The sequence below is a fragment of the Pinus tabuliformis genome, chromosome 1_2 (assembly GCF_031772625.1).
Source record: "Pinus tabuliformis cultivar Carrire ecotype Pingquan chromosome 1_2, CPIR1, whole genome shotgun sequence".
Taxonomy (NCBI): Eukaryota; Viridiplantae; Streptophyta; class Pinopsida; order Pinales; family Pinaceae; genus Pinus; species Pinus tabuliformis.
This window is the reverse complement of record NC_142298.1, coordinates 777,388,257-777,400,154: the sequence shown is the minus strand read 5'-3', so window position 1 is coordinate 777,400,154 and position 11,898 is coordinate 777,388,257. Positions and strand designations below refer to the sequence as shown.

Sequence of the window (11,898 nt, the reverse complement as noted above, 5' to 3'; positions counted from 1 at the left end):
AAAGATCCACAAGAGACAGTTAATACATATCACGAAACACGGAGCGTTGGTTTATCCAATGTCCAACAATTAATTTACATTAGATATTTTCAATATATTATTATTTACTTTAACTTTTTAAATTGAAACTTAGAGAATATTAGGATGAAGCATATTACTTTTTAAACATCAAAATGTAAAAAAAATAATTAACGTATGAAATTATTATTTGAAATATATATATATAACCTACTTCCTACATAATTTTCTTTATACAAAAAATAGTAGAACTTGATGACTTTGGAATTTGTTAATACAGTCGCAAAATCAACCGATCAAATTAAAAAAACTTCGTTAAAATGGTTATATTCTAATATTTTTTTTAGCAAATTAGTACAGAGTCCAACCCTGTAGAGTACCATTCCAGTTTACGAAACTAGTACAAAGTCCAACCCTGTAGAGTTCCATTCCAGTTTGATCTTTTGGTGAAGAAAAGATGTTTGGACGTGTTCAATTTCATTGGCGTGACTTGTCGTAGCAAATATTTTTTCTGTGAAACAATATAAATAGGAAGATTCGTGGCATGTGTCATGAATTGGAAAATATATAGAAAGATTCATGGCATGTGTCATGCACTGGAAAATATATAGAAAGATTCATGGCTGTGTCATGCACTGGAAAATATATAGAAAGATTCATGGCATGAAAGGCATAAAAAAGCGTAACTCTCGGCCAATGAACACAACTTCTCTTACAGTTACCATGAAAGACGCCACCTCTGTCGTCTATCGAAACGCGTCCCACGGAAGAAATGAAGTACTCGTGTGATAATTCTCGGCCTTACACCTAACCTTATCCTCAACGCACTCAGCATCTCCCCTGAGTCAATCTCTCCCCTCTCTCGGTCTTCAACGAAGCCGCCTGGGAATGGCATCTTCGTGGAATATTCCTGTGTCGAGATTATATGCGAATCATCAGATATACCGGGTATATATAAATATATTCTCAAGCTTCATCTGTACTGCGTATTTCAATTTCCCTTTTGATATCTAGCTTGCTTTGTATAAAGGGTTGCCAGGATTCATCTGCACTGAGAAATTTAATTCCATTTGTTATCTGGCTTGATTCGCACAAATAGATCTCTAGGTTCAATCGGCACTAGATAGTTTAATTCCAATTAGGTTTTTCTGCTATCTGGCCGGGTTTTCATTAATGGCTGTTATGTCAGGTGAAATTTCGAAGTGCAGACCATTCTCTGAGGAAAGAGCTCCCTGTGGTGGTCGGAATTTTCTCTCCCACAAAGCTGGGAGTAGGATTTCCATACGGGTATGCAGTTGCTCCAACAATAATGATGGATCAGTTCATTCAGATAACAAGAATGCAGGGTTAAAGAGAAGAAGAAGAAGAGAGGATGTTATTTTGCCTTGTGATGTCGAGAAGAGAGGATCCACGAGATGGTGGCTTCCTCTCTTTGGTTGGTCTCAAACTGATCAGGAGCCATGGGCAGACGATAACATAAACGAGTCGAAAACAAGAGCCGTGGGCAAGAATTCGGGTGATCCTGAAAAGGGAATGGAGGAAGGTGCAGTACCCATGCGTTCCAAGTTTGTGAGGGGGCGTTTGACTCCAGAGAAGGCAAAATTATTGAGAAAAAACCTTCGAGACACTTCTACGTTTCATGACATTATGTATCATTCTGCCATTGCTTCTCGTCTTGCCTCACCAGATAACGAAGGTAAGGAGTTAGAGAAATTATGTCCTTGATAAAACCATGTTGCAGAAAGGCTTAGCTCACCAAGTATGGACCTATATCTACAGGGAATTTTTTATGTAAATAGTACAATGCAGGGTAATTATTGATTTAGACTTGAGATTTGGCTTAGACACATTATTCCAGGGGCAGTTATTTCAAGTTTTCACAACTGGGACGGTTTTAAGACTGTGTTTTTGTTATGAACGGGGAGTTTTCTGCATTGATTATTGTAACAAATTTCATGGTTAGCCGCTAGTAATAACCGAACTTACGATTTAGTGTGCACACAGTTTAAGACTATGTTTATGTCTTACCAAGGCGTTGGCCACTTCTAATAAGTGTGGACAATGTGACAGTTGGGCCGCTAATAAAAATGGAGTATTTTTTGTTTTTTTATTAACATTGTTTTTTATTAATAAAAAGGGTATACTTTTTTCAGGGTGTCTAAAGAATTTTTTAAGAGATTATAATTTCTTTTGTACATTTAATAGGGAGTTAATACATAAAAGATGTATAATTTCGTTAAATATATATTAATATTTTTTAAATTACTCTTATATATATATATATAAAATTTAGCTGGATTCATTTTAACTTTGTATTATATAAGTAGTTACTCGCAACCCCAGTTAAAATTTTCTTTGCACCACCCAGGTTTATAACAATTTCTCAATACAATAAATAAAACTTGAGAGGGATAATAGAATATTGGAGGAAAAAAAAAAAATTAAAAAGCTGGAAAAAAAATACATTAAAGTGAATTGATCTATAATGCATGATAAATCTGAAACAAATAGAAAATTTATGCTATAAATATAAAAGAATAAGAATATTCGAAATACAATCAATGAATTATATTATCAATGTATTATTTATTTTTTCTTAAACTATGGTTAATTCTTTATAAAAACATATTAGTTTTATATAATAATAATTATTATTATTATATATATATATATACAAAACGATATACATTTTTTTTTATATAATTAATTTTTAATTTTTTCAGAAATTTTATTGGGTAATTACTAAAATCAAAAAAATCATAAAAACTAATTAAATTGTGATTTTATTTTAAATTAATAATAAAAATATCATAAAAACTAATTAAATTATGATTTTATTTTAAATTAATAATAATAAAACTATATATATATGAAACAAGATTTTTAACCATAGAGATTTACCTCCAATTTACTATGGAGACTTTTAATCTGTAAATGGATTTTTTGATACTCAATCATTGATTTGTGTGTAGTACTATTAATATTCTAGAGTATTCCATGGAAGTTAAATTTCTAATATCCACCTCATCATTATTGATAATTAAATTAAAATTATGAAAATCTTATTCCAAAATAAACAAGTCTATCAACATAAAAAAATTATTTATTTTATATAATTAATTATAGAAGAATATACAACTAAAATGCATTTTTGAATAAATAAACATATTCAACGATTTGATAAACTCATGGGGGCACTTGAATTCTACAAATTAAATCACTTTAACCTAGAAATTAAAAATTAAAAAATAAAAAATAAAAATAAAAATAAAAATAAATAATAATAATAATAATAATAATAATAAATAATTTTAGTGAAAACTAACTCCAAAAAATCATTAACTCTTTTAATTTGACTATGCCAATTAAATAACTTTAACCTAGAAATTAAAAAATTAAAAATAAAAAATAAAAATAAAAATAAAAATAAATAAATAAATAATAATAATAATAAATAAATAAATAATTTCAGTGAAAACTAACTCCAAAAAATCATTAACTCTTTTAATTTGACTATGCCAATTTTAATTTTAAGTATATAAATATTTTCTTTACAATAATATAGAAAGAGGGTATAAAATTATTCATATTAATTGTAATCTCAATAAGAATAACCACTCTCTTAATAAATTTATTATTATTTTTTTCTCAATAAATGATTAACTTTTTTTATGAAAATATATTTATTTTATATAAATAATCTCAAGATAAACCAGTGTTATAGGGCAAATTAATCTTTCCAGTTAGGTGGAAATTATGTTTTCAAAAAAATTACAAATTGATAAAAGTGGAAACATTAATTGCTTATTAAGGACAAGGACTTTCATAAATGAAAATATGTTTATTTTATATAAATAATCGCAAGATAAACAAGTGTTATAGGGCAAATTGATCTTGCCAGTTAGGTGGAAACTATGTTTTCAAAAAAAATGCAAATTGATATATAAAGTGGAAATATTAATTGCATATTAAGGAAAAGGACTTGTATAAATGAAAATATATTTATTTTATATAAATAATCCCAAGCTAAACAAGTGTTATAGAGCAAATTAATCTTGCTAGTTAAGTGGAAATTATGTTTTCAAAAAAATTGCAAATTGATACATAAAGTGGAAACATTAATTGCATATTAAGGACAAGGACTAGCATAAATTTTGGTGAGTAGTTACCACTGTAAATCTGCACGCTTAATTTTTTACTCCTACTTATTAAAGTGTTGAGAACACATAAAGTGAACTAATAGCAGTCAAGTTGCAAATCGATTACTAGAATTCTGCTTAGACAAAGAGCAATAAATATACTATTATAATGACTTTAAAATCTTGAAAAATATAAAATTTATTTTTAGTAACTAATCTTAAAATAAAGAAAATTACTTCACTTTTTCCAACCGTAAAACTTGAAAACAAAAATAAATAAAAATATGTATCATATAAATACTAATTTTAAAAAATTATAGAAATTAAATAAAATTGTATCATGACCATGGTCATTCATAGAATGAAATCAAGTGAAGTAATGTATTCATCATTATAATCACTTTGACGTGTTCCAATCGTACATTTTTTAATTACTACATGTTTGGGGGGCAGAGATGTGAATTCCATCGGTATATGGACTATCTCTTAGTGCAACGATTTGCAATTTTTCTACTCGAACTTTTCTGGAGTTCAGATATTATGAGATGCATTTGTGGACTATTCTCGAAACTCAAATTCCTCATAATTGTTTGTGTGCTAGAAATAATGGTCATTAATTGTGTATCAAATTCTCACATTATTAAAAAATTTAAGAAATTTGAGGTTAATATTGTGGGTTTTATGATTCAGTGAAAGAAAACATAGGAAAATGTAGAAAGAAAGTTTTGATGAGCTTACATTTGGAGCTTGTTTGTAATTATGTTAAGCACAAAAGAAATGGATGAAAAATCCGGTAGTGAAAAGCTTACATTTGGAGTTTGTTTGTAATTCTATTAAGCACAAAAAAATGGATGAAAAATCCAGTGACAATCTTATATTTGGAGCTTGTTTGTAATTCTTTTAAGCACAAAAAAAAATGGATGAAGAATCCAGTAGGCTGCTTGACACGTAACTACTAGTACACCTTAAATCGAGTCACAACTAGGGGGATTTGAACCTTAGATCTCTCAGTTTTCAAAGATTTCACTTTACTTCTATTACCAATTGAGTTCCCCCCTACGACAATAACAACACTAATTTTCACAAAAACAACCATATTAATTTTTAGGGATCCATGATTAGTGTACATGGAGTTATGGAGATATTAATGAATGATACTATTTAGTTTTTCCATGCTACATGGTTTACCTTACTCTTATTGATCTTGTAGGAATTTTCCCACCATTTATGGCCTAGCCCATCAATAGTCCCTCCACACTGGATTGTTATTCCCTAAAGTTTGGAAAATTAAAGCATATCTCAAGAACTTGATTAATCCAGGTAGCGAGATCACTTGGGGAAACTATTGTCCCTAATATCTATTAGGTATTCAATGATAGATATGGTAATAATAATGTTTAATACTTACAGATTCTCTTTGTATATGCTCATCTAAAAAATATATATTTCAAGACAATAATATGTTAAATATTACCTAGGTAATCAAATTAGTATCCTTGCAAGGACTATTCAAGTAGAGAGGTTGAACATGGTATGTTTTACCTCATGGAACAAGAAAATAGAACTCAAACTGCTCATGTAAGTTGCATTCCAGGTTGTCGAGAATGCTTGATCAACACTTTTAAGGCTAAAATTTCATGAATTGGCTTACATAATGCATGAACAATGAACATGGAAGCATTAGATCCATGTGGGGAGGAGAGCATGCCTTAGTAACTGTGATAAAAACCACTCAAAATTGCGTTATCGTGATTTATTGTTTTCTTGTTTTAAAGCATGACTCCTTGTTTTAAAGAAAATAATGTTGTAGAAAGTTAAATCTTATCTCCTACTGAACTAGTTCACCATTATCAAAAGAATCCAATCAAGATGAGCACTAAACACCAAAAAACTTAAACTGACTTAATTGCCCCCTGGACTTCTATTGGCAATGGCAAGACTACCTATAAAATGAGAATGATTACTTATGGAGGAGAAAATATTAATATGTTATCTTAGTTTCATTAGAGGTGTCATCTCCTTTGGTTCCATGGCTATCCATTCCATAGACTTTAGTAGCAGCATCAAGTTCTAAAGACTTTATAAAGCGACAAAATATTGTTTACGTCAAGAGTTGAAGTTGGATTATGGTGTGCTTTGGGTGGAGGGGCATGTATGGAGAAGAAGGTTGACAATGCAGACTAATAGCTAGGGTGAGGGTTTTTGAAGATTATGCACACCATACTTACTCATATCTTGCTTGCTGACCATTTCCCTAAGAAATATTAAACTATTAAATATGAAAAATAGTTACTTTTTCAAACAATATTGAACTGATAAATATGAAAGAACATAATACTTCCTTCCCCAGAAAATACTAGCTATTAAATATGAAAGAATAGAATCCTTCATTTCCTAGACATTATTAAATGTTAAATATGAATGAGCTTATGGTTTCCTATATTAGGAGTTGTATCACATAAGTTTAAGTAGATATATTTCTTACTGTCTATATCAGTGGTTAAACCGATGGAAAAACACCATATCTATGAGGTGGTTAAAGGTTGTTTACCAGATGGAAATCACACCAACAACATATGTGCAAGGTGCTTCAAGGCAGTTTCCTATATGGCATTCACATTAGCGCCCGTGAGATATCAACCACCAAGCCTTACTGCGCATGAGTGTCACCCTCCATATTTCATGCTTAGTTTAAATTCAGAAAGAAACATATAACCAAATTAGCTCAATAATCTATAAGTTAATTTATGTTATGCCAAATGCAACCTAGCAACTTCTCAAAGTTGGTAGCGTGATGGTCGTGATTACTAGAAACTTCTCAAAGTTAGCATAATTGATCGGTGAGACTAGGATAGATGGTGTTATGACTTAAATAACACGTCAATTTTTTTTGTCCCATCAAGTTTTTATAAATTAATTTTTTTAATTATAATAAAAATATGACTACTGTGGAACTAATTATGAATACTCAAGATACTCAAAAAAATACGTTATTTATTTCTAAATTTTAACATTATGTTTTGAATAAGTCAATACTAAATTAATAGCAGTCAAACTACAAGTCGATTATTAAAGTCCTGCTTGGGCAGGGACTAATAAATTTTAGATGCACAAATATTTTTTTAGAAGGATACAAGAAAATATATAATAGCGCACTATTAATTAGAATTTTTATGTTTTACCATGAAAAGGGAAAAAAATTTGAATAATAAGAATATTTGAGCCTTAACAAATTGAACATATACAATAATCTAAATTTATTATTAATTACTATAATAATTTTAAAAATATTATATTTTAAAATAAGATTTTAAAAAATCATGTTATACTACAAACTATTGTCTTTTGATGGTTTTTGAAGTGGTATGAGTTTCCTACATTAGGATGGCAACAAGCTCTAGGGGTTTTGTGCCCCCCTCCTCCCCCCATGTCGGCTCCAAACATTGAGGCCTTCAACAATCTTGTAGCTAATGGGCCGAAATACCAAAAGGTGAAGCCAAACTTCTTTGTTAAGAAGTTAGAGGAAATTCCCAATGTGGAAGTATATGGTCCCCAAGTGACATCTTGAGCTCTATAAGTTACAAAGCACAAACCTAGTTGGTCACTTCATGGGGATATTGCATTCCCCATATTTTTTGAGGATTTGGGTGGATAAAAATTAGAAGTCAATGATCAAGAGTTATGTCTCATCTTCATTTTATGGGAAAGGATTTTCTACCTTCTTCTTCAAAGGTAGATCAGGACTTGATTTTCTAAAGTGGGCCATACTTTTTGAGTGCTCAAAGTTTATATCTAGATTGTTGGAGTCCAAATGTTAATCCTAAAAGTCATGTGTCGTCAGCAGTTTCTATTTTGGTGAATCTCCCCCTTCCTTCCTCTACATTGTTGGAATGGAACCATCCTCAGAAGCATTGGTAATTCCTTGGGAAAGTACATTGATTGACTCGAACCACATGAGGATTTATTTACCAATGCACGGATATGTGCAGAAGTGGATTTGAATAAGGGAATTTCAGCATCCATAAATCTGAAATTGGATAGTTGGTCTCATATCCAAGAGGTGGACTATCATTACCTTCCATTTAAATGCAACATGAGCCAAGAATATGGCCACTTTGTAAGAAGTTGCAAAAAAAAATAGGAGCAATAAAAAAAGTCAAGGTGCGAGGACCAATGACAGAAATCCAAAGGAAGAAAATCCCCAACAAGGCCAAAAGTTGGCCTAAACAACTTGATTAGAATGGAAACAAAGAGAACAAGCCATCTTCCCAAAAAAAAAAGTTGGCCCAACGAATGGAGAAGGGGCTAGCAAAATAAATGGGAAGAAAGAGAGTAGTGGTAGTTATGAGGTGTTGACTATGGTGAATGCAGAAGCGAAAATTCCATAGAACCCCAAATCAAAAACTGAGCCATTAGTGGAGCAGATTGATGAGAACATGTCACCCCTAGAGGATGACCCAGTCCCTGTGCAACTTGAGAAAGGGTCTTCCTCGGATGATGAAGAGTTCCTCTCTCTTGGAAATATTGTTAGGCCTTTGTTTTGTTTTGTTTTATATCCATTTTTATTCGGAAATCCCTCATGCTTTTGCTTATATTGTATGGTTATTGTCAACATTTCATGTATTCTTAGAAGTGATAAAGTAATATTTATTATGTAACACATCTCCCTTGTTTTAACAAGATTTTACATTTAAGCCATTATTAATGATGGTTTTTGTGTTTGCAGGTTTAAACATGGTCAATTACCTTCTTACCTATATGAAAAAGGTTCTTGCACCACGCATCAAATTCCTGCACCAATTCAATTTTTACAGCATTCCTGCACCAATTCAGTTTTTACAACATTCCTGCACTAATTCAGTTTTTACAGCAACATTCCTACACCAATTTGGGGCTTTCATACATTGACACATTTATGGGAAAATATGAAAGAGGTTTTTGTTCAAAATGTTGTTTGAACACTTCCACATGAGTCAAGATACACCCAGGTCATATGGATTTATATTTAGGGAATAATTAATGCTTCAGCCCTGAATTCACAGCAATTTCCAAACTGTCGATTTCCTCCTCGATTTTCATGTCGATTATAGCGAATCTTAAAATTTTGAAACATGGGTTTTTTTCCAACATAGGAAATTGAGTAAAATGTACGTTGTTTTCCAAAATTCGTAATGGTTAAGAAGATACGAAGAGTTATTTGGAGGCAGTTTGTTAAAAATACCAATTTTTCCAAAATTCCAGAATGTGCCCAGATTTGGAAAATTCATATCAAATATGCATTCTTTCAATGGGGAAACGATTGTACTGATATTCTATTGATGATAATTAGTTGGGATTCAATCCCCATATTGTTTGCCAAGGGATTTCTTGTCTAAATCCAAATTTGTAATGTAAAAAATGCTATAAAAAAAGAGTTATGCAAGCATGAGGGGGAGGAGGAGAAAACCAGTATTGCACTTGCATGCTGTAGGATCAAGTTTAGGGGCTCTTCCTTCCCTATGATCAGTTGGAGTCTAGATTCAAAGCTTTGATGTAAAATGCAGCAAATATTCAAGTTAATCCAAGGAGCTATGTCAGTTGTTCATTTCCTATTCTAATGTTTTATGTGATGCATTGTATGAGCACTTGACTTTCCAGATCTTGTAATAGGGAAACGAGCTGGTTGGCTAGGGCCCAACAAACACAACTCATTCTCCCTCTTTCATAAGGTGTGTTAGACCTATTTTTATGCAGGGTTTGAGTAGGAAGTATTTTTTTCTTTTATGTAATTAACAAGTTCTATCTTCTTCATAAATCATGTGTGATTCAGATCTGAGGTGTGTGGGTTTGGTGCGTTTATTTATTGCATGTCGTTACAACACTCCTTTCCTTTGATGCATTGTGTATTTTTCTTTCTACAAAAGGGTGTGTTTTAGTTTACTTGCACCGATGCATTTTTATTTCACAGGTGAAGGTTACTTTAGTGAGGGTTTTACTTCTGCAAGTTAATTTATTTTCTGCAAGTTAGTTTGTTTTCCTTATGCAAATCGTGTTTAATTTCTGAGTATAAGTTACAAGCATTCTAGAATAAAAGTGTCACTTAAGGCCAATTTATATACATCTCCATGAGCTTTCATGAAACATATTTACATTGCACGGATCTATACTTGTACTCATTTCTCTATGGAAGTAACCAGTTTAAGACCAGAATTTAGTGAAGGGACCTTTGAACTAAAACCTCCATTTTATAAGAGTGTCAATATGGTTCATATGATAGCAGTCATCTTTGAAAGAAATCATGCCTTGTATTTAGATTAGATGATCATTTTTCACATGAAGAATTTTCCTGTTGTAGTAAAGATTTTCCTCTGACAGTTGAAGTATTTTTCACTTCCGTATGAATATTTAGATAAGAAGTCTTTTGATTATGTGCAGTTCTTTCCTCTACTCTGGTTTGCTTGTAATCAATTTCTAGTTAGCACACTTTACATTTTATGCAAGTTGTTTGGAAGCTCAGTATAGGAATATTGATTTCTTAGTACAAGAATCTTTGTTTCGGTACAGAAACCAATACCCTGGTACAAGAACAAATTACTCTAGTATAGGAACCAAAAATTCTTGTATGAAGGATGATATACTTAATGCAGTAATAGAACATACTTCCAGTGTAGGAACATCGTTCCAATACAGGAATGTTTTTGTGGTGCAAAAAACGATGATTTAGGCCAAGAAGGAAGACTTGTAACAAAGACAATGCACCTAATAGTTTAATTATTTCCTTGTCTTATGACTGCACTGACATTTAGTCTCAAATGTCTCCCTTTTTTTCTTTCATTAATCAAGATTGCTTATGCTAATTTGAATTTCCTTTCCTTAAGTTTGTGACAAGTATTTTTTTCTTGATTGAATCCAATTTCCATAATGGTGTGATGTCATTGTATTAGCTAGTGCAGGTTTCTAAAGTCTTTCTTTGGAATTTCTGATGTTGTCCCTCTAAGTTTACAAACTCCCAGATTGACAATTAAATGGTAGGTTGTTTATTACACCCAACAAATATTAAGTCGTTGCCTGCATTTGCTAGCTTTGCCTATGATTAATTAAAGGAAAAGAAGGAAAAAGAGAAGGATCAAGTTCATACGAAGGTTGGAAGGAAGACTAACTTGAAATGAAAATAATTTGGTACCATTTTATTTTGTACCTAAAAATCAAACGATATAGGAACACTAGGAAAGGAGGAAACTCAACCCCTTCACAAGGGTCTACTCACACTAGTAAAAAGTGAAGTTGTATCCTAGAATTGCAAGGGATTAGGGTAGGAAAAAGGAATGGAAGATGTGAAATCCTTAATAAATAAGGAAAAACCCTTAGTCCTCCTACTTTAGGAGACTAAAATGGGGGATCAAGAGATCCTTCAAAATCGACATAAAATATGGCACGGTAGAGGGATCCTCTAGGTGAGTGTTGGCATTATGACAAATGTGTTGTCCTTGATAGAAACATACTTAATAAAGATATCAACATGATGGTAAGCAGGATGAGTATTCAGGACAGTACATATGTGACATAAAGATTGGACAAAGGAATATTGGTTCAGAGACAGAGGAATGATAAAGATGAAGTTTGAAGAAATATACACAGGTTATGTGAAGCAAAGTCGCGTACATACACAAGTTTGGTGAAGAAAAGTTGTGTACAATTTTTGCACCATATTATTCTCAATACCAAGGGTCTTTACCATGGTATTGGCCCATAGTAATGAGCG

The 11,898-nt window shown here is 31.6% G+C and overlaps 1 protein-coding gene across 1 annotated transcript; it reads left to right on the top strand.

The window, feature by feature from the left end:
* The first annotated feature begins 1,013 nt into the window (after window positions 1-1,013).
* LOC149208167 (uncharacterized) lies at window positions 1,014-2,184 on the top strand. Its single transcript, XM_089394019.1, has one exon. It carries the CDS (start codon window positions 1,192-1,194, stop codon window positions 1,741-1,743), a length of 552 nt encoding a protein of 183 aa, XP_089250145.1. The 5' UTR covers window positions 1,014-1,191; the 3' UTR covers window positions 1,744-2,184.
* Window positions 2,185-11,898: the final 9,714 nt, after the last annotated feature.

Bases quoted from the DNA above. Each gene is read 5' to 3' on its own strand.
- LOC149208167 (XM_089394019.1), top strand. From the start codon at position 1,192: ATGGCTGTTATGTCAGGTGAAATTTCGAAGTGCAGACCATTCTCTGAG.